The sequence below is a fragment of the Eschrichtius robustus genome, chromosome 1, assembly GCF_028021215.1.
Source record: "Eschrichtius robustus isolate mEscRob2 chromosome 1, mEscRob2.pri, whole genome shotgun sequence".
Taxonomy (NCBI): domain Eukaryota; kingdom Metazoa; phylum Chordata; class Mammalia; order Artiodactyla; family Eschrichtiidae; genus Eschrichtius; species Eschrichtius robustus.
The window spans coordinates 15,393,656-15,417,001 of record NC_090824.1 but is presented as its reverse complement, the minus strand read 5'-3'; the positions used below and the strand labels follow the sequence as shown (position 1 = coordinate 15,417,001).

The 23,346-nt window shown below is 38.2% G+C and overlaps 1 protein-coding gene across 9 annotated transcripts in view; it reads left to right on the top strand.

The window, feature by feature from the left end:
* ZC3H14 (zinc finger CCCH-type containing 14) overlaps positions 1 to 23,346 on the top strand; it is a 38,734-nt gene that overhangs the window by 8,442 nt on the left and 6,946 nt on the right. For 3 of the 9 annotated variants that reach the window (XM_068541859.1, XM_068541851.1, XM_068541925.1), the window contains 7 exons: positions 114 to 309; positions 659 to 1,088; positions 1,631 to 1,791; positions 2,178 to 2,278; positions 3,521 to 3,676; positions 17,716 to 17,790; positions 22,470 to 22,629. In XM_068541859.1, coding sequence (XP_068397960.1) covers positions 114 to 309; positions 659 to 1,088; positions 1,631 to 1,791; positions 2,178 to 2,278; positions 3,521 to 3,676; positions 17,716 to 17,790; positions 22,470 to 22,629 — 1,279 coding nt within the window. The remainder of the gene's footprint in view (positions 1 to 113; positions 310 to 658; positions 1,089 to 1,630; positions 1,792 to 2,177; positions 2,279 to 3,520; positions 3,677 to 17,715; positions 17,791 to 22,469; positions 22,630 to 23,346) is intronic. The other 6 variants (XM_068541878.1, XM_068541869.1, XM_068541896.1 and 3 more) reach the window with 3 other exon arrangements.

Below are 23,346 nucleotides of genomic sequence, written 5' to 3'. Positions count from 1 at the left end.
ATTAAAAATGTTGTGGGAGAACACGTATTTATTGCTTTAAAATTGGTGGTGAAGAAGGGGAAGGTTCAAAGTAATAAAAATAGCTTCAAGAGACCATGTGTTTTTCTTTCTAGACCCCTCTAGTCTAAAGTCTTCCGATACCAACATCTTTGATAGTAATGTACCTTCAAACAAGAGCAGTTTCAGTCGAGGAGATGAGCGAAGGCATGAAGCTGCAGTGCCACCTCTTGCAGTTTCTAGCACTAGACCTGAAAAAAGAGAATCTAGGGTTTCTACAAGTTCACAGGAGCAGAAAGCCACTAATGTCAGGTAAGAGTCTTGTGTAGACCTGTGGGCAGGTGGGTGTGTGTATTTGACATTTACATTAGTTAATATGTCTTTAAATTGCTGTTTTCAGAAATTTTTGGAAATGAGGTGGTCATGAGCAGTTTTTTGGAATAAAATAATGAAGGATAAGACCAAAGTATGATTACCTTTTATATAAAATGTAAATCAAAGTTTAAAAAAAATGCAATTTCAAAGTAGTTTTTAATGGACTACACAAAGGGATTATCCATACTTTTTCATTAAGATGTATCTAAATATCCTTTGAAGAGTTGAAGATACTGCTCTAAATTGGTAACACACCCTTTTTGGTTTTGTTTTCATTTTTTAACAGACAGACTTACGATGATGGAGCTGCAACCCGACTAACGTCAACAGTGAAACCTTTGAGGGAGCCAGCACCCTCTGAAGATGTGATTGATATTAAGCCAGAACCAGATGATCTCATCGATGAAGACCTCAATTTTGTGCAGGAGAATCCCTTATCTCAGAAAAAACCTACAGTGACACTTACGTATGGTTCTTCTCACCCTTCTATTGAAATTTATCGACCACCTGCAAGTCGAAATGCAGACAGTGGTGCTCATTTAAACAGGTTGCAGTTTCAACAGCAGCAAAACAGTATTCATGCTGCCAAGCAACTTGATATTCAGACTAGCCGGATATATGAAACAGGACGTTTGTGTGAACCAGAAGTGCTTAACAGCTTAGAAGAGACTTACAGTCCCTTCTTCAGAAACAGCTCAGAAAAGATGAGCATTGAGGTTTGTATATACTTTTAAATTCTGACTCATGAGGCTGAAAATTGTCAGTTCTTAATACTAAATTGTACATGGAATAACTAAACACATACTGCAAGTTTGTTTTAAACTGATTTCTGTGCTGCTCAACATAATACATCAGTCAGATTTTCCTCTCCACAATATCCTCTACAGATGCTTTACATCTTGTTTACTTTCCTGGATGCTAACATTTGAGATAGCTTTAACCTTACCTTATAATTTTGCGAGGATTTTAGGTCAATATTAGATCCTTCACAGCAACTGCTAGTAAACAATTGAGTAACTCCATTTTATTGGTTTCCTCCACAGTGCTACATGCTGCTGTTTATAAATGAATGTAAAGCACTGGTTTTTGTTTTAGCTAAAGGTTGGCTATTGGAGATATTACTTGTATTTTTATAAGAAACCAGGGAAATAGCCCATGAATTCTTAATGTGCTTGGCTTTTTCTTGAAAAGAAGAAAGTATTCTGTAGTAGAATTTTATTTTCTGAGACTAGGTAAGTGGAAATTTATCTGATTGCAGGAAGAAAACTTTCGGAAGAGAAAGTTGCCTGTGGTAAGTTCAGTTGTTAAAGTAAAAAAATTCAGTCATGATGGAGAAGAGGAGGAGGAAGATGATGATTGTGGGTCCCGTACAGGAAGCATCTCCAGCAGTGTGTCAGTGCCAGCGAAACCTGAACGGAGGTACCTGAACATGTCTGTACATTAATCTTTCATCGCCTGGTGTTGTCTTCTGGGTTCCTTGAAGAGGGTATCATGAAAATATAAATTTAATACCATGTAAGACTTTTCCATTGGTTTTTGAGAAACACATTAATGAAAGAAAAGTTGCCTAAAATTGGAGAAGATTGCAAAGAATATTAAAAACTGTAATATGGGTGGGAGGAAGGTTGATCCAAATTCATTATTCTAAAAAGTTACAAGGTTCTCACCCAGTTGGCATTTCCTAAAAACTACAGCTAGTCTGTTCCAAACCTAAGAGAAGGCTGTAGTAAAGGTATAGTGGATGGCTAGCATGTAAAGAACTCAAATCTAAAATTTAATCAGAATATCTTTCTTAACTTTTTTAGACCTTCACTTCCACCTTCCAAACAAGCTAACAAGAATCTAATTTTGAAGGCTATATCTGAAGCTCAAGAATCCGTAACAAAAACAACTAACTACTCTGCAGGTAATTTAAATGTATTATGTTGACATTAAGTAAGAGATTTCTATAAGTCTTGAGTAAGCTATAGATGATTGCTCCTCAAGTTGTGATAAAATAAAGATGCCTGCCAGATGTCAGGACCAAGGTGAGGTTCAGAGAATGATTAAAAGGAGATTTGACCAGTTTGAGAAGCTTTCCCGACTGTCAGTGGAACTTAGTTCTTTGAGCAACTGTAATGCCTTTTACTCCCTCTTTCTAATGTATGTGAAATATATAACGGAAATCTTAAAGGGAGTTTTGATAAATATGAGACTTTCATATTTATAGCATTAGAGTCAACATTAGATATGAATTTATGTTATTTAAAAGGGAGCAAAATTGGAAAATATTAAGAGGCTGAAATTAGAAAAATTTGTCTAGTATATGAAAAGCTTGGTTTCATTCCTCTCGGTAGAACCCATTACTCTGTGCCCCACGTGCTATAGCCAATACGTAAAATTTTCTGTTAATAAGCTGTGATGATTACCCACTCTAAATTTTTAAATTTTATTTTTGCTATGGATTTGATGACTGTTCTTTTCGCATTGTTCTGCTTTTCTATTCTCCTTTGCATCTCTTTATGTGACCCCTTTCTAAAGTGAAATAAACTGTAAGCTAGCAACTTTGAGCCTGATAGTCATCTGTCCCCTTGCTTCTCCTCATCCCTAATTTAACCCTGAACATAAACAGCTTTTGGCTTATAGGGTAAGGATTATCAGGCAAAGGCCAACACTTGACATAACAACTCATCTGTTTACATTCTCTTTTTTGGTCTGTCAGCAATATTGAGTGTTTACAATGATGAGAAATTTAGACTTATCACTGTGACCTTAATTTCCTGCTTTTGTAATTGGAGAGTTTTCATAATTCCAAGTTTTTTGAGAGAGAGCATTGAAATTCTTTCTTCACCTAGGTTATCTAGATGACAGTTTGAAATTGTTATAGAACCATGAAGCAGAACCCAGACAGCATTTGGTTAAAAATGAATACATGTGTGCTGCAGTGTATTTATGGCATGTAGTTTAAAATGTATAAATGTTGTTTACATAAGTATGGGTAACTAAGTCATAGAATATTATAAGGAAAAATGAGGTGTCTATGAACTGTTTCTAACTCCTCATATATTCTAAACTCAAGGAGGCATTTATATTTAATATGATATTCACTGTTGAGTTTTGAAATATTACTTCATTTGGATTTCCATCTTTTTTGCTTTTTATATAAAAGTCTCACAGAAACAGACACTTCCAGTTGCCCCCAGAACTCGAACTTCTCAAGAAGAATTGCTAGCAGAAATGGTCCAGGGGCAAAGCAGGGCCCCCAGAATAAGTTCCCCCATTAAAGAAGAGGAAACAAAAGGAGATACTATAGACAAAAGTCAAGGTAATAATTTAAATGATATTTCATTGCCTATTACACTTTTTTCACGAGGCATTAAATATTTTCCAGTGGGTATTTATGAAATGTTGGTTATACTATGAGAAAAGGGCTTAATAGGCCCCCAAATAGAACAAGGGACCATGAGGAAAGTCTATACCTACACTTTCTAGAATTTAAAAAATCTTATCATTAGGGAAATTTTTAGTGTTCTCAGAAGTGGAGAGAATAGTGCAATGAATTCCCATGAACCCAGTCACCTAGCATTAATAATTGCCAGTCTTTAGAAAGCTTCTACTTAAAGATACATAGATACCTACATTCTTCCTTTTCTTCTTTTTGTTAATCCTACCCCTCTTCTATTGAACATGAAATATTTAAATCTCCCCTCTCTGAGCATCCTGTCTCTGACCTGCCAGAACTGCCTTATTGTCCCAGTGATACTGCTTTATCCCCTTGTGCCTGACATACTTCCAGCTGATCTTTCTGCTTCCTTTCTCTCAACCTCCCACCCCCAACTCTTGCACAGACTCTCCTGTCTAAAGTGTGACTCTGATCATGTGACTCCTCTGTGAGAGCATTTATAGCTTCTCTCCCTACTATGCATTATCCAGGGCTGATGTCATCAGCTTGGCCTTTAGGCAGCTTCTGGGCCCTGGGCCTGCCCAGCCCTTCTCTACTGCTCTCCAACCTGTTTCTTCTGTTCCCATCAGGAAAGAGTCTAGTTCTTTTCCTCTTCTACTGAGATCTGATTAAAAATCCCCACCAAAACTATGCTCATCATGACTTAATACTTTTACAATGCTGGAATACATTTTTTCATTCCTCCTCAGCTGTGTCCTTTAAATTGTTCCAGGTTCATCTCAGATTTACTTGTTTTGTGAAGCCTTAACGATTCCATCCTATATTTGTCTCTTCTCTCTTTTTTAAAAGAAGTCTGTGACTATGGTGTGCAATTTGGTCTGTCAGCATTATGTGCAGTTCCAATAAATCATGGACCTGAAAATGGGAAAACCCTTAAAGTAGCCAGTAGGTACTAATTGGGCCAATTTGTGAAGAGTAGTTGGAAACTGGGATTGGAGCTTTAGTAAGGATTTGCAGTGAATTGAAGTCTGTCAGACAGTTTTGAATCTGTGATTTCATGATGGCATTTTTTAGTAAACCCTTAATTGGTCCTTTCGGAGGATAATAGATACTAATTCATTGTCTTGAAGACCAGAGAAATAAAATAATTGAGCATTTATGCTGTCTTTCCTTTAAGGATGGTACCACTGGGTATCAAAGTAGTATAGGAGTTAGTACTTGTTTTGTTTTTTTTTTTAATTTTTATTTATTTATTTATATTTATTTTTGGCTGTGTTGGGTCTTCGTTTCTGTGCGAGGGCTTTCTCTAGTCGTGGCAAGTGGGACCCACTCTTCATCGCGGTGTGCGGGCCTCTCACTATCGCGGCCTCTCTTGTTGTGGAGCGCAAGCTCCAGAACGCGCAGGCTCAGTAGTTGTGGCTCACGGGCCCAGTTGCTCCGCGGCATGTGAGATCCTCCCAGACCAGGGCTCGAACCCGTGTCCCCTGCATTGGCAGGCAGATTCTCAACCACTGTGCCACCAGGGAAGCCCAGTACTTGTTTTTGTAACTGAAGTTTTATTGGAAGCAAACTATGCCCATTTATTTATGTATTGTCTATGGCTGCTTTTATACTACAACCACAGGGTTGAATAGTTGCAACAGACCATAAAGCCCACAGAATTTAAAATAGAAAATGTTTGCTACCCCTTGTGATATAGTAGATGAAGGAAGCATCTTTTAAAATTATTCTGAATTATAATGATGGAATTATAGTGGTTTTTCCCAACTAACAGTGAATTAATGAATCTAGGCACTGATAATTAATGGCTACTAAAATGGTTTTTAAAGTGAAAATCAGCCATTTTGTGCCTTCCAATGAAAGAATAAAACACTCCCTTAGTCTTGCCAGAGGATTTGAACCTGAGTGATCAAGCCTCTGATGCAGCAGTCAGCTTGCAAGAAGTACAGAGGCCAGAGGAATATGTTAATTGCTGCACCATGAGTGTGCAACAGGGAAAGTACCCTCTCTGGGGCACTGTATAGGTCAAACAGCCTGAGAATTCTAGATTAAAAGACTTAAAAGACAAAAGGGGCAAGATTAATCTATAGTGTCTAGGTACGTACACTTGTGTGATAAAACCACAAACTGTAGATGTTACTATAAAAGGCGTATGGTGGTTACTTTTGAATAGGACTGATTATATTGGAGTACATGAAGGGAGGCTTGTGGGGTGGCTTACATAGTCTGTTTTCTTGATCTGAATGGTGGTTATAAGGGTGTTTCGCCTTATAAGAACTCGTTAAACCCTTACTTTTGTGTGGCTTTCTGTATCATCGTTTTGTTTTAAAGTAAAAAGTTAAAAAACTGAAAAGGTATCGAGTATGTCTACTGATGAGGACTGTTAATACTCTTCCCGGTACCATTTGTTTGCAAGCGTGAAGTGACACACTGCGAAGTCACTAATTAGTGTGCTTGCTCGCTGTTTTGTAGCTTTGTCTGTGACAGGTTTTTTTTTTTTTAATAAATTTATTTATTTATTTATTTATGGCTGCATTGGGTCTTCGTTGCTACGCACGGGCTTTCTCTAGTTGTGGCGAGCGGGGACTACTCTTCGTTGCAGTGCGCCGGCTCATTGCGGTGGCTTCTCCTGGTGCAGAGCACAGGCTCTAGGCGCGCGGGCTTCAGTAGTTGTGGCACGCGGGCTCTAGAGCACAGGGTTAGCAGTTATGGCACACAGGCTTAGTTGCTCCGCGGCATGTGGGATCTTCCCTGCCCAGGGCTCGAACCCGTGTCCCCTGCATTGGCAGGCGGATTCTTAACCACTGCGCCACCAGGGAAGCCCTGTGACAGGTTTTTAAAAATCTATGCACATGTGATGGCATGAGTTGTTGATAGTGTTCTCTCATCTTTCTGACCTCTGTATTTTTATTGGGCTAGCCACCTCACAATATTTTGCTTTTTCTCTTTTTGTCTTGGGTTAATCTGTCATTAGAAGTGTGTTTTGTCAGTCTTCTCAAAAGATTTATCATGACAACAATTCTGGCTTTATTGATTCTCTTTTGGTGTGTTTTCTATTTCATTGATTTCTGCTCTTATTTTTAATATACCCATCTATATTTTTTCTTACTAATTTATCTTAGCCTGTCCTTTTTATTTTGCAAATGTAAGCATTTAAGCTATGAATTTCTCTTGACATGCCATTTTTGCTGCATGTCACAAATTTTGATATATACATTTTTCATTATCATTCTAATTATCTTTAATTCCCACTATGATCTTCTTCTTTGACCTATAAGTTATTTAAAAGTGTTTTTAATTCATAGTATATGGAAGTTTTGGGTTTTGTCTGTTAATCTTTTTAATTATATACTATGGACTTAGTTGCATTGTGGTCCGGTAATGTGATCTGTATAATACATATTCTTATGAGAATAGTTAAGACTTAAGGCAGTCAGTTTTGTACATCTTTCATGTGCATTTTGGAAGAAAGTGGACTCTAATTGTTGAATTGAGAATTTTGCATTTAGTAGACAAAGCTCTACAGTTAATATTGTTTAGATCTTGACCTTGCTGAGTTTTCGGTCTACTTATCAGTGATTGAGAGGGTTTTTTTTTTTTTTTTTTTTAACTTTTTTGGGTTTATTTATTTATTTATGGCTGTGTTGGGTCTTCGTTTCTGTGCGAGGGCTTTCTCTAGTTGCGGCAAGTGGGGGCCACTCTTCATCGCCGTGCGCGGGCCTTTCACTGTCGTGGCCTCTCTTGTTGCGGAGCACAGGCTCCAGACACGCAGGCTCAGTAAATTGTGGCTCACGGGCCTAGTTGCTCCGCGGCATGTGGGATCCTCCCAGACCAGGGCTCGAACCCGTGTCCCCTGCATTGGCAGGCAGATTCTCAACCACTGCGCCACCAGGGAAGCCCGAGAGGGTTTTGAAATTGCCTGTCAGGATGACAAATTTGTCTTAATTTCTCTGTACTTCTGGTAGATTTTGTTTCATTTACTTTGTGGCTATTAAACTAGGTGCATATATACTTAAAATTATCCTGATGAATTGAATCAGGAAGGTACATCTTCCTGATGAATTGAACCTTTTATCTGTATCTATAATCCTTTATGTACTAAATGATGCTTTTATCTTCAACTCAGTTTTGTCTGATATTAATATAGCTATTTAGTTAGTATTTGCCTCATATATCTGTGCTTCATGCATTTTTCAGTCTTCTCTGACCTTGTTAGGCATACGTACCTCTTAACTATCATAAAGCTAGATTACTGTTTTAAAATTCAGTCTGAGCTTGCTTTTTATATGAGTTTAAACCATTCACATATATGAGAATTATTGATGGAGTTGGACTAGTTTCTGTCACCTTTTTTGGTTTGTATTTGCCTGCTTTCATTTTTTGACCTTTTTTGTCTTTTTTAAAGATTCATTAATCACTATTGTAATTGTTGTTGATTGCCCAGCTCTCCTTTATTTTGTACTGTTTTAAATTCTATTTCAGTTCTTTTGTTGGTTACCACTGAAATTTTACCATACAGATTTAATATTCCAGAAGTTAATATTCTGACCCCATCCCCAAACAGTAAATGGATTTTAGAATACCTTAGCTCCAGTCTTTACCCCCTCAGACTTTACATTATGTTTCCAGTGTTTTCATTTTGGTCCTTTTTTTAATGGATAAATTGGGCACCATTATTATTTTACCCAGGCAGTGTTTGTTCACATTTACCTACATATTTATTGGTTTTTTTTTTTTCTCATATCTCTTGAACGTTATTTGGAGATTGTCATTTTCCAATATTTTAAAGTATTTTGAAGTGTATTCTTTGGGGGTTTCTTAAGAACAGGTCTGTTGGTGGTAAATTTCCCCAAGAGTCTGTTCACCTACAAGAGTGTTCATTTCTCCTTGTTCGTGTGCAGTAGCTAGCTTTACTGCATACACAAATCTAGGTTAACAAGAGTTATTTGCTCTCAGCACCTTGTTTATATTATTCCATTGTCTTCTGGCTTCCATGGTTGTTGAGTGGACTTCTGTTATTCTAATTGTCTGTTGTTCCTTTGTAGGTGATCTGTCCTTTTTCTGGCTGCTTTCAGGATCTTCTGTTTGTCTTTGATGTTCTGCAGTTTCACTACAATGTGTCTAGGCATGGATTTCCTTTTATTTTTTCTATTTGGTATATGTTGAATAAAATTTTATACTTAAAGTAAAATATGGTACATTATGAAATATATGCTCACCATAGAAAATTTGGAAAAACAAAACAAATCATTGTAATACCTGCTGATAGATTAGAAAATAATCAAGTAGTATAGGACAATTTAAAATAATAAGTAACATTCTTTGCTTCATTATTTTCCACACTGGTTCTCCTGGAGGCCACCACTTTTAAATGCTTCTGTTTATGACTTTCTTTCATTTTCTTCATGTCTGTAATAATATGCTTATACCACTGTTTCTTAATTCACCAACTATAGATGTTATGTTTTGATTTCTTGCTACAGTATGTCAGTATCAAACTCTCACTTTTCCTTGCCTCCAAGCCCATGTAGTAAATTCACTATTTTTAGTTCGTCTGCTGATTACTTTTATAATTTTAAGTAATACACCTATTTCTTGTTTGATTAACTGTATCAGTATATTTTGACTCCTGAAAGATAAAGATATTTATGTCCTTTAATTCTTATACATCTTTTCTCATCCCCCCACTTTCTAAATTCTGTCACCCTTACTTTTATATTGCTGAAGATCTAATTTACATTTTGTTCTGTTTTTCTAGTTACAGTTACCATGCTTTGTAGGTTCGCTGTAAAAGTAGAGAACCAGTAAGCAGTGTTTAAATCATTAAGACTCAAAATACTTCTCAGGGCCAAGTTTACATCATCTTCTAGAGTTCTTCATTTAGGGGTTCCCTAGAGTTGTTTACATTTTTCTCCTTACGTACAGTGTTTTGTTTTTCTTTGATTCTTTTTTTTCCCCTTCTTGCATTGCCTACCTGTATTATAGTCTGAAGGTCTATCATTTTATACTATTAAATCTTTGGGTTTCCATTTTTTCTTAGGTACCTTCCTCCTAGAGCCTCTGTCCTCTTCTGCTTCTCCCACTGGTTGCTCTCTAGGTCTGGTTCAAGGCTGTCATCCCGGGATTTACTCCTCCCCCGAGTTTGCTCTGCATTTCCTGGATCTCAGTATAGTCTTTTGTTTTGTCACCACATCATGAAGAAACTTAAGAAAAACTATGGGAGGTAAATTTTTTGAGCCCTTAGAAATTGAAAGTATTTGATTGATACTTCAACTAGGTACAGATTTCTGATCCTCAAAAAACTTTGAAGGCGTGACTTCATTATCTTGAGGCTTCTAATGTTTATGCTGAGAAGTTGGTAGCCCATCTGATTCTTATTCCATTATTAATACTAGGGCTTTTCCTCTGGGGATATTTAGGATTTTCTCTGTGGTGTTTTGTTTTTTTGTCTTTGTTTTTTTTTTAATGGAAGTATAGTTGATTTACAGTGTTTCAGGTATACAGCAAAGTGATTGATTTATATATATACACACACACACACACACACACACATATTCTTCAGATTCTTTTCCATTATAGGTTATTACTCTTACGTGTTCTTGATGTCTGAAATCTACTGTGATAAGTCTAGGTACTAGTTAGTTACTTATGGGCTGGATACCCTGTGCACCCTTTTAATTTGAAAATCCATGCTTTCAGTCTGGGAAATTCTCTTACATTATTTCTATTAAAAAATTGTTCTTTCTTTTCATTGTTCTCTTCTTCTGGAAATTCTGTTAGTTGGATGATAAATTTCCTGCCTTGATTTTTCTCCCTTTTCTCTCCTCAATTTTAACTTGATCTTGTTCTACTCTGGAATATTTTCTTGACTTTCTCTTCAGTCCCCCTATTTTTTCTTTTTTAAGACAGGCATATTTTTAAATTTCCACAAGCTCTCTCTTGTTCTGTTTTTCATAGTATCTTGTGAATACAGGATCATTTCAAATTTGTCTGAAGAACATAATAAGAGTTTTTTTGGGGTTTTTTTTTTTAGAGAATTCTCTTTTGTCCCCTAATGGATAGTTTTCTATCAGTGTTTGTTTGGTGTTTTTGCACTTTGATTTGCAGGCTCTTTTTAAGAAGTCTGGACACGTGGTTACTAGTGTAAGAAAAGGCAGTATGAAGACTTACCTAGTGTTGTGGCATGGGCTGTAAGCTTTACCGTGGGCAGGTTTTGTTTTAAATAAAGCAGATAAGGAGCTGCTTTATTGGTCTTGAAATTGCAGAGGAATTTCCCTGGGGGGCACTTAAACATTCCCACTAGCTGCCTAGATTCTCCCCATATCATTTGCTGAGTTTCTTTAGAAAAGAGTATTTTTTTAAAAATTAAAAAATTTTATCTTTTAAATGTTTGTGCCTATACCATTTGGAAAAGCTTGTTTTCTGTTTCACATCCTTTGAAATCTTTGCTCATTGCTCCAACCTCTCACCATTGGGTGCCCCTTTGTTCATTTCATCTAGATTAAATACCTCTATCTCAGCACTGTCAACTCCCAAATTAGTTATCTCCAGCCTGGACCTTGTACCTGAATTCCTAATTCCTATCCAACTACTTCACATTTCTTCTTGGATGTATAATAAATCCTTTTAAACTTGTCTAAAAGCGAACTGCTAACATCTTCCCTTCCAGTTTGTTTTTCCTGCAGTCCTCCTCATTTTAGTTAATGGTAGCTCAGCCTTTCCAGTTGCTCAGGCCAGAAACCTGTGCTATTCTTTCTTTCAAACTTACTGCCATTTTTCCTTTCCTCTCTCTCTCTTTCTCCTTTCCTTCTTCATTCCCTCCTTTTTCCTTCCTCCCCTCTTTTTTCCTCCTTCCCTCCTTCCACCTTTAGCAAATCCTATCATCTTCTACCTTCAGAATATATTAAAATTCACTCACCCCTTATACCTCTGCCTCTATTATCCTAGTCTAAGCCATCATCCATGACCTGCCTTGATTATTGCAATAGTGTCTTACTGGTCTGTCTGCTTTCAAACTTCCCCTTCTGCTGTCTGTTCCACACAGCAGCAGAGTGATCTTTTCAAGCTGTAAATTAGATCACAGCACTCCTCTGCTCAGAACCCTCTGTTGACCCTCTGTTACACTCCAAGTAAAAAAAGCCCTCCTTGATCTCATTACCTATCCCCCGCTTTGTTCTCCTTGCTCTTCCCCAGACATACTTGGTGTGTTTCTCTTTCAGAGCATTCAGACAAGAGCATGTGTGAGGCCCTTTTGCCCCCTCCTGGGGATGTTTTCTTCCAGATGTCCACATAGCTTGCTCAGCTCTGTGAGGCCTTACCGAGCCCCACACTCCCTACCACACTTTTCCTTTTTTCTTTTCCTTTTTCTTTTTTTTTGGCCGCGGTATGTGGCATGTGAGATTTTAGTTCCCTGACCAGGGATGGAACCTGTGCCCCCTGCTGTGGAAGCGTGGAGCCCTAACCACTGGAGCGCCAGGGAAGTCCCCCAGCCCCCTTTTCTAAAAGTTAATTTTTCTCCATAGCACTTATTGCCATCTAATATATATTTTATATTTTCATAGTTCAGATATTTTTATCCAGACTTGGAGCTTTAAATATCATCAACATAAAATGTATTTTATTTGTTTGTTTTTGAGACTCATCTCCTTCCCCTCACCACCACAATATAAGTTCTTTGACCAGGGTTGTTTGTGTGTGTGTGCGTGTGCATTTGTGTGTGTTGTTCATTGCTGTTATCGAGCACCCAGAACAGTGCCTGGCATGTGGTAGGAGCTTAGTGAATATTTGTTGCCTTAATGAATGTGTCATTCCTGCCTTGCATCTTACTTGTGGTTCTCCCAGCGTCTCATTTGTGGCTTTTTTGCTTGGTCAGTATTTGTGCATGTATTTTCTATTTTCCAGAGGTGGTTGAAATCTCATCTGCTATGATCCCCGTCCTAACCCCCATTTCTAAATCAGGGATCTCCAGATTTCTGACCATACAGTTTTTTGTATTCTAAAATTATTTTTCATTGTGTACGCTAAATGTATGTATTTAGTTTACATATACACACTCAAATGCTCTTATTTATATGTATGTTAGAACATGTAAAAATAGAATTCTAAGGAGTATAGGGATAAAAATATTTCTAATATAATAGAATTTCTGATATTTCCTTCCTCCACCTCAGTGGAGGAAGTGGATTATCCTCTTAGAGACCCAATTTGGAATCCACTGCTATATGTTGTTAAGGATTTGTGCCATTTTTAAGTTCTTTACTTAATTTTTACGGACTCTCCAGAAGGAGAGTCTGTAAATGCATATACTTAATATATCATGTTGGACTGGAATCACTGTGAAAGACTCTTAGTAAAGAGGAGTTTTTATATTCAGAGAAAACAAGGAAAATTCCCCCTTCGTTCAGCCCACTGCCTTCCTCAGGTGAGCACTGCATTTACAGACCGGTGTACGTCTGTAGTCTTGGCATGTGTTTTATATGTATGTACATGTCCATCCTTTCTGTATATTTATATGCATATATGTATGTATATATAAAGGAATCACACCACATGATTTTCTTTGTAACAGGTTTTGTTCCATTTAATGTATCATAGAAGTATAATAATCTAGTGATTATGAATACGGGCTCAGGGAGACAGACCGTTCGCATGTTAAACCCGGCTCGGCCACTCACTAGCTGACCTTCACCTTTCTGTGCTCTGGTTTCGCAAGAATATGTGAACTTCCTCTGTTGATGGATATTGACGTTGGAATCTATGGAAGGATCTTTGCTTATTTTGCATTCTAAAGTTGGGCTGGGCCCAACTTTGAAGGGCTCAGGCTTTGAAGCCTCAAATGGCCTCTTTTTAGGCATTTTGTTTCTTTGTGACCCATCCCCTGTTAGAGCACTTTTCTACTTTGCTCACTGAAGTTGTGTTTGCTGCCCAGCTGATTTGCAGGTGGTGCTTGGCTGGGGATGTGCCCCTCTTCCTAATGTTGACTATACATGTCCTCTCTTAGCTGGTGCTCTTAAAAAATTCCATGTGACTCTAAAGCCTTGTAAATTTTGAAAATTATTTTCTGTATAAAGATTTTGAAGAGTTAGGTTAATTTACAGATGTAATGGAGAAACGAATAAAGATTCTTGTATAAATTTCAGCACTTTTTCTCTGTTCTGTAACTGTGAATGACATCTATTTAACTGGAAAGTCAAAGGCTACAGTTCTTTATACGAATTCTGTTAGAGAGCCTGTGGGGAGTTGTGTTTACCATCTTGCAGCCTTATATTTTGCACAGCTTATTTGTTGGCTTGGTGAGTAAACTAAAGTAAAAACAACCTTTCTCAAACTAAAGCCGTCGAGAGACATCTGTGATCTTGGATTGGAAGACTTTAATATTGTTAAGATGGTGATACTCCCCAAATAGATCTTGAATTCAACTTGATCTTTGTTAAAATCTTTGCTGGCTTTTTTGTAGAAGTTGGCAAGCTGATTCTAAAATTCACATAGAAATGAAAAGGACTTGGAATAGCCATAACTATTGAAAAATAATAAAATTGGCAGACTTATATTTCCCAAGTTCAAAACTTACTACAGATCTACAGTAATCAGGACTGGCACTGGCATAAGGGTATACATATAGACCAATGGAATCAAATTGAGAATCCAGAAATGAACCAGTATACTTATGATCAATTTGAATTTCAGTAAGGATGCAGACAATTCATTGGGGAAAGAGCAGTTTTTTCAAAAAATGTTGCTGGACAACTGGATATCCACCTGCAAAAGAATGAAGTTGGACCCTTACCTTACACCATATATAAAAATTAACTCAAAATGTAAGAACTAAAATTATAAAACTCTTAGGCGAAAAAAATAGGTATAACTCTATATGAGCTTGGATTAGGCAGTGGTTTCTTATGGCACCAGAATCACAAGAAACCAAAGAAAAAATAGTTAAATTGCACTTCATCAAAGTTAAAAACTTTTGTATTTCAAAAGATACTATCAAGAAAAAGAGAAGACAACCCACAGAATGGGAGAAAATCACATATCTAATAATGATCTAGTATCAAACCAAGGCCGAGTCCTCATTTTCCCTATCTTTAAATTTCCACCATATCTTATATCAGTACAGTTGAATTCCATTATTACCACACACATATATATATACATTTTTTTTAAAAGATTTTTTTGATGTGGACCATTTTTAAAGTCTTTATTGAATTTGTTACAATACTGCGTCTGTTTTATATTTTGGTTTTTTGGCCACGAGGCATGTGGGATCTTAGCTCCCCGACCAGGGATCGAACCCACACCCCCTGCATTGGAAGGTGAAATCTTAACCACTGGACAACCAGGGAAGTCCCATCACCACATATATTTTTAAAGAGATTTGTCTGTGATCATGGGTCCAATTACCCTCCCTGCCCTCTCCCTAGAAAGGAAGTGTCAAGTACTGTCCTATTACTATTTTCAAGGGGAAATGAAACTCGATACTAGATAAAACAATTTAAAAATAATCTGAAGCTTGAAAATTATGGGTAATTGATGAAGGGGCAAAAGTACATTAAGTTCACATCATATTCAGGTATAAAGTATGTCATACTGTTTTATTGCTTAATTTATGCTTCAGATCTTCAGTGCTCCTTCTCATATGAGGTAAATAATAGAAAATTCTTTGTGTGTCACATGTCTGCTTCCAGCCAATCAGAAGCCAGAATTATTTTGTGTGTAATAATAGGGTTTATTGTTTAGAGAGGAGCTGTAAGTAAGACTTAACAACATACAGGGGCCTGCATATTAGGGCTTCTTAGTTGTGGCAAAGGGAACATTGGTTTGTTTAGCATTTTCAGATTTACTTTGGAGCTCTGACTCCAGAAATGTACAGTCCTATCTTTTAATTTATAAGTTTTAAAATGTTACTTTTAATACTTCTTAAAGTAACAGCCTTAGTGATTGCTTTTATTTTTGATGAAAGTTTAATGGGCTGTGAAAGAAAAATTACCAAATACTAAGAAGGAAAGAGAATTTTATGAAAATGTCTTCAGGGTTTCCATCACCATCTTTACCGGTTTTCTTTTCACCTGGGCCAGTTGACTTAGGTTCTGTAACAAGTTCCTCTTGTTCACTGAGTGAGCTAGACAATATTTCCCAACTTTTAAGGAAAATATCAACTGATATCAGTGAAATTAAAGGGATGAAAGCAGCAATTTTGACAGTGGAAGCAAATCTTTTTGATTTAAATGTTAGAGTGTCACAGAATGAAGCAAAAATTTCATCTTTGGAGGTTAAAATGAATGAATATTCAACGTTAACATCTGAATGCAACAGACAGTTTGAAGATCTTCAAGAGGTAGTAGATTTTGAGTCACAGTCAAGAACTACTGATGTAAAAGTAATTGGCTTCCTTAGAAACATTGAGAAAGGTAAATTCCTAGTATGTGATATCATCATGTAGTAGTTTTCATATGGAGGCAGCAAGGCACAGAGAACTTGAGTTTTTCATGGACCTTTAATGACAAAATCAGACTCTTCTACATGATTTAACTTAGAAGCCTAGACTTTAGAATTCCATCCTTTTTAGTGGGTCTCTCTAAAATGATGGTTTGAAAAGGTAGATGAGTATAGAGAGATGAAGCAAAACTTGAAATGTCAGAGAATGGTCCTGTTTCATGTATCTGTCTTGTGAAATTACTTGAAAATGTATAGTTCTTCCATTGTTCACTGTTTATGTTAAAAAGACCTGTTGTTAGTATTTGAATTCCTGTAACCTAATTACACACCAGTTTCCCAAGCTGTTCTACAGGAATACAATTTGACCAAATGATATCTGTGTTTCAGGTCAGCTCCTCAAGATTTACTGTGTTTTTAACCATGATAATTTTGAAAGGAATTAACTTTTTTTTGCAACCACTAAAAAGTAATGTAATATAACATGTTTTAAAAGAAAATAGCTGATGAAACTTTGGTAGGTTTTAAAATTTTTACTGAAGTTGAATTTTAATGAAACATGATAGTTGGCAAACAGTTGCCAACTTACATGTTGGCCCTGAGCGAGCAGACTGTCCTTGTGAAACTGACAGTAATAGATTGACTAAGAATTAGCCTGCGTGCATCTTACTGAGATTTCAGTATTTGGAACCCTGTCAATTACATTCCCTCGTACACCGTACTGTAACATTTCTGTTTTAAATCAGCAAGTGAGTACCTAGTATCTGCTGAGCACTGGACTGGGGAGGTTTGGAGAAGTATGATATTCTCCCATCACTCAAACTGAAGATAGAAAAATCAATTCTGTGTCTCTGTTTTATTTCATTTTGCAGTGTAACTATGAGGAAATTATGAATGTGTTTAAGAAATAATACATACTCTAGCTGAGCATCTTTTCTTACAGGAGATTCAAGTGATTGTTTACATGCTTTGCTGGTGTAGGACCCGGACTGTAGAGCTCTGAGTGTCTACTTACTTGTTCATTATTCTTTTTGTATCCGTCCAGGCCTGTAGTTTGTCCTTTGGGAACTCTGATCAGATAACTCTGGGGTGTTGTTTTGCCCTTCTGTGGGTGGGGGATTGACTTATAATGGTGAGAGCCCAGGTGATGGAGGGAAACACTTCTCATGTTGATCTTGCAGTTGGCTGTTGCCTGTTTCCCAGGGTGCAAGCTGAGGGTCCGTGCACACCTCCCCCTGGCTTTTGCACCCCCTTTATCTTTATCACCAGGCTTTATCTCCAATCCAAGGAAACCAGCTTCCGGACAGGGAGAACCATTGCCATTTTTGACTTAACCTGAGTACAGGTTTTTGTCTTACAGACCTTTGGTCTATAAATATTATTAAATTGTATTGTTGAAGCTTTAAACTATTTTAAAGACTTTCAATTAAGAACCCAGAAAGATTATTTTGGTCTTAATTTCTGGGAAGCACACGTGCTGGTATTGTTTGTTTTTTAAGCTTAGTGAAGTTTTAAAATTTATATTCTAGGAACTCAGCAGAGGCAATTGTTATCCCGACTGCAAATTGACCCAGTAATGGCAGAAACTCTGCAGATCAGTCAAGGTTGGTAATAATCTTAAATTTTCATTGTAATCTAGCATTTTTCAGTTGCTATTTCCATTCCTTACACCTCATTTAATGTATCTTATATGTCTTAGATCCTGGCCTAAGGTGCTATATTAAGATCTGTGAAAATATTTTAGGGCCAGGAGATAAGATCTGCATTTTCTTCATGCTTTGTGGTGTTTGTATTTTTCACCTCAGGCAGAAACTTTCTTCCTTTGATGCCATTTCACCTAGGTCCCTGGAAACTGTTGGCTGCTCATGCCCCTGCTTTAGGGGCCACTTGAGTCCCTCACCCTACTCTCCATCCAAATTTTGCCATTGCCCTGAGCTGCTTTAGTGTCCTCTGGCGTGTTCAACCTTATCTCCTTACTTGTGCTTCACTTTAGAATCTCATGGCCAGGGCTATACCTAGAGCTTATCATTCTTAGAGCCACTGTAACTTGTTTACCTGTCTCCCTGACCCCCAGCACACAGACAGAAATACCATGCGCTACCTCAGGACTGGGGTGAGTGCCTTATTTATCTTTGTGTCCTCAGTGCCTGGCCCCTGCCAGATGCGTGTAAGTGCCTAATAACTGTCTGCTGAATAAATGAAAGGAGCCATTCAATCCCTGGAGTCGTTAATTCAGATCCTGTTTTCTCCTGCATCCGTTTCCTCTAAACGTGCCCAGTGTTGGAAGCTGTGGTCCCTTGACCCCTCCCTGTCGGCTTCTAACTGAATTTTCTTCACCTGTGTTCAGGATTCCACAGTCAGCAACTGTATTCCCTGACCCTTCCTGGCCTCTGTCTTAGAAAGGTGTGCTTATTGTCTCTAAGGGTTACCTTTCACCCAGATGCCAGATCCTACTCAGCTGATGAACATTCTGGTGCCGCCACACTTCTGTAGCTTTAGGCTCTACCTCTCTTCTGTCTTCTCCCTTCTGTCTATAAAAGTGTTGAGATATTCTCCATCCTTGATGTTGCCCTCTCATCTCCCCACATTCCATCCTGCTTTCTACATAAGAGTATTTTCAAAATGTTTGGCAGCTAAGGTCTGTGTATGTTGTATTTGCATCATCAGCTCTTAAACATTTTTTTGTTTCCTTTATTTTTATCCATGATGCATATACAGTTTGAAGCATTATGCAGTTCTACAAGGCTTATGAATGAGTATATCCTTTGCTTACCTCCTGTCACGTTTTTTATTTCTGAGAGCCCTTTTGTTTCTGCATATTCCTTTAATTTATTTTTTAACATACTGATTTTATTTCATGTATGCAATACTTTCTCTTATTTCTCTGAAGATATTAAAGGCAGTTTTGGACATTTTCCTCCCCTCCCTCCTTGGTCTTGTTGTCTCCAGGTTGTTGGTTTTGATCACTGTCTTTCATGACAGGTTCTCAGATGTCTGAGGATCCTTGGTTGACTTACATTTAAGAGTGGGGCACTTAAAAAGCTGGTTGGTGTTTTGGGTTCATTAATTGGGGGATGAGGTAGGGGGTTTTGACTTTTGAATGTAGACCCTGCAGTGGAGAGTGATTTGTCTTGCCTGTTTACTTTGGGGGCACTGTGATGTCTGTGTCTTTGGGTCTTTTCTATCAGGTTGGTAAGCTTCTCCAAAGAAAGATCTTTCAAGAAATGGAATGGCTGCCAGGGTTCTGGGAGCTAAGTGGGGACGGGGCTGAGGGACGCACCTCAACATGAACTACTATGTAATGTTTACTTAACACACACGTTTTCAGAATCGTACTTCTTTCAACATGGCTGGCATTCATTGGTCCAGAAACCCTCTCTGTCTTTACCGTTTCACGAGTCTAAAGCTCCACTTTTCTCCAAGAGAGACGTGGTCAAAGGTTGCCAGGAAATCTAACTGCTTTTTAAAACTAATAGTCTATACGTTTAGTTAATTTTATTGTGGCACCTTTCTGTCAGAGACCATGATGCTTCGTCCATAAGCTTATCTAGCAATGATCGATGGGAAAGCACGTCTCCAATTATTCCAAGTATCTTTAATATAAAGGTTAGGGCAATAGGTGTGGTAAGGATCAGAAAAGAAGAAAACAGATAAATAAAAGAGAAATGGACACTTGAACCCACTTCTGTTGTGCCCTGTTTTCTCCCAACCCCTTCCCAGGGTCCCCTGTGCTGCCACTTTCTTAGCCTTTGAAGAATCTTGGGATCCACATTAGATTGCTTCATTATTGGCTTAAGATTCTGCTTTTCGAGATCTACTAAGTTAGTTTTCTACTTTCAAAATGTGGTTATCTCTTCTTTTACAATTATTTTCTTTGTGAGTTTTTAAAAAAATTAACCCTTTAATTGACATTTTATTGGAGTTTCAGGAGGAAACAATGCGTGGGTTCAGCCTGTGGTCTTTACCCAGAAGATGTCACTAACTCTCCCATCTGTCTGCCCTACTTGACCCAGGCTGCTCTCGTGAGTCTTGCAGAGGTGACCAGTGGCTCGTGTGGAGTGTATAGCTCTGTTTTCTGTGCACAGTTCTCTAAACTCTGTGGTGTGTGGCACTTGGGTTCCAATGTTTTCTTCCATCCTTGATCCTTTGGCTTCCAGGACTTCACTCTCTCTCTGTTTTTCTACTAATTCCTTTTCATTCTCCTTCAACTCCCCTTCTCCGCTACTGCCCCTTAAAATGTTAACTTTATCCTTTGTCCTGCCCTCAGCATTATTTTCATCTCTACTGTATTCTCCCAAGATGCAGACGAGTAGAACTGCTGTGCCTCAGAAAGAGCAGGGCGGTGAGAAGGAGCGACAGCCCTGGACTAAACTGCGGGCCCTCCTGTTGCTGTAGCTCTGGGGGCTCAGTGAATCATTTAGGAACTTGAATTGCAAATCGGTCATCTGTAACATGGGAGGAAAATCTGCTTCCTAGGCTCCCTGTGAGGATTCAGTGAGAAGACAGCAGCACTGACTATGTACAATTTATTAAATGTTCTCATTTCACCTTCAGCTTCGACTCTGCTTCTCTTATTTCTCTCCCCCTCCTGATAGTCAAATCTGAATTTTCAACTTCTTTCTAAACACCTGAGTGTCCCACAAAAACCTCAAACTAAAGAAATCTAAAATTGAAATTTATCTTTGCCCTCTTTTAAATCTGCTCTTTCTCCTGTCCTGACTCAAGGACAAGCCTCTCCTCCTACACTTGTCTTACTGTGTCTACTGCCCTTGCAGGGGAAGGCAGGTGTGCCTCCTTCCTGGGACAGTAGTTGAAAATGCATCTGCTGTGACGTCTAGTGCTGGTTCGAGTGTGGAATGTGTCTCCTCTTCCTCCGACGTGTGTGAGGAGAGGACGAGGGGTGAGAATCTGGCATTTCGGAGTCGCTCCATGTCTCTTGAGAAGCAGCCTCATAGCTGAGATCTGGGACTCCAGTCCATTCCTACCACTGTGTGTTTTTCCAAAAACCAACTTGCTCATGTCACTTCCCTACTTAGAAAACTCTCTGGATTACTTACTTCTTCTGGACCAGAATCCAAACTCATTGGCACATACAAGATCCTTTACGCCTCAGCCTTCTTGCCACTTACCTACTCAGCCCTCCACACACCCCTCCAGTCACACCACGTTTCTCACCGTGTCTTCAGTTCCTTGTGCCCTAGGAGAGCCCCTGCCTTTCTCCAGTGACTCTACCTGAAATGCTCTATTCTCCAGTTCTCTCTGCCTCTTAGTTTATTCCTGCTCATTCCTTTGATACCTGCTTCAAATGTTCATCCTCTGTAAGCTTTTTCTTTTTTTTTTCTCTGTAAGCTTTTCCTTGATTTCCCAGTCAGAGTAGGTTACTTTGTATTCTCCCAACACTTTGTTCATACCCCTTTTGGATCACCTTTTGGGGCATGCTGTTCTGAAACTATGTATACATCTATTTTTCTATTTTTTCTTTGTGTACCTAGCACAGCACTCTCACATGTTCAGTTTGTTCAGTGAATGAACATGAATAAATATCCTGTGAATTTTGGTTTCTGTTACTTGCCTGGTAATTTTAAGAGAGTTGCGACTTACTAACTTCATTCAGCTGATTGCCTCTTGATAGGTGAACCAACTGCATCCCGGGCTCCCGGTCTTGGTATATTTTATAAAGTAGTTTAGCTTAAAAATCATACCGTAGATGATGTGATCTGTGAGTACTTACATTAAAGGTCAGTTTCCCTTGCTCTGTTTTTATCAATGTCCGTTTATCTTAGAATTCCCTTTCAAAGTAGTCTGTCTACAACCAGGCAGAAATTATGCCAGTTGTATTCTTTTCATCAGGGTATGTTCTGCTCTGTAAGTGTGCAAAATGAACAAAACCGATTTTAGAAAGATTGCTTTTTTAAAACAGCCTTGGTATCATTCTAGGGCGCATTAAGACTCTTTATATTTTTAGAAAATATTGTACTTAAAGTAAGTTTTATTGTTAATAATATCCCATTAGATGCCTCATGGAAGAACCTTTCTATACTGTAGGCAGGAAGTGTTCATTAGAATGCCTTGGTAATATGCTGTATGAGGAAAGGAAAACTTGACTTCTTTGAAAAGACGTTTGGCATAGAATTGCAGCCTTATTCCCGAGTAGAACCATTGTCATTTTCCTTTGAAAATAATTACAAATATATAAAAGATTGACATTCTTCTCACGTGTGTGATGTTGGGAATGCAAGGTATATTCAGAAGTAAACATTTGTGGCCAATTTTTTTGGCTCAGATTACTATGACATGGAATCCATGGTCCATGCAGACACAAGATCATTTATTCTGAAGAAGCCAAAGCTGTCTGAGGAAATAGTAGTGGCACCAAACCAAGAGTCGGGGATGAAGACTGCAGATACCCTTCGGGTACTTTCAGGACACCTTATGCAGACACGGTAGATGGTTTCTTTTTCTTGTGTAGCTAATTCGTGTTGATTAGAAGTGGAGGTTAACCATTAGTTCCCAGCTTCCCTCCTCCCCATCCTAGCCCCCAGTGTAGAGTGCTTTATTGATTCTGTAGTTAGGCCACGTATCATAAGGCACATCCAGTTTTCAAAAACTCCAGTTCATCTTTCTTATTCAGAAATCCATTATCCTGCAAATAAGTCAGTATATGATTTAGCTCTTTTCTTAAGAGATTCTTAAGAATCTTAAGAGATTCTTTTCTTTATGCACATCCAGGAAATGAAATTTAAAAAGCCAGGTGATCAAAATCAGGAAGTCTAACCAGAGAGTTAGCAGATTGGGTTGGGTTAATTATTGCCTTAGATAATGGACTGAATGTTCTGTAAAGAAACAAACAGAGAGTTAATAAAATCAGTGTAAATATAGAACTGCTGGCTCTGTGTTCTGAGCATAGATGCTGATTTCTCCATTTATTTCCATTTGACCCTGTGTGGGTCAAACGGATGCCAGGGGTCAGGGTTGAGGGGAGATTGTCCTGAGAGCAGCCTGAAGGGTCGCTGGTGTTGATGCTGCAGTGATTGGCTATAGTCATTGTGTGTTAGCAGGAATCCACTGATGCTGTACCTGTAAGTCCTACCAAGTCTTTTTTGTTAATGAAGAAACCGCAAACCAAGGAAGGGACTGATAGTTCTGTTGAAGAGCACTTT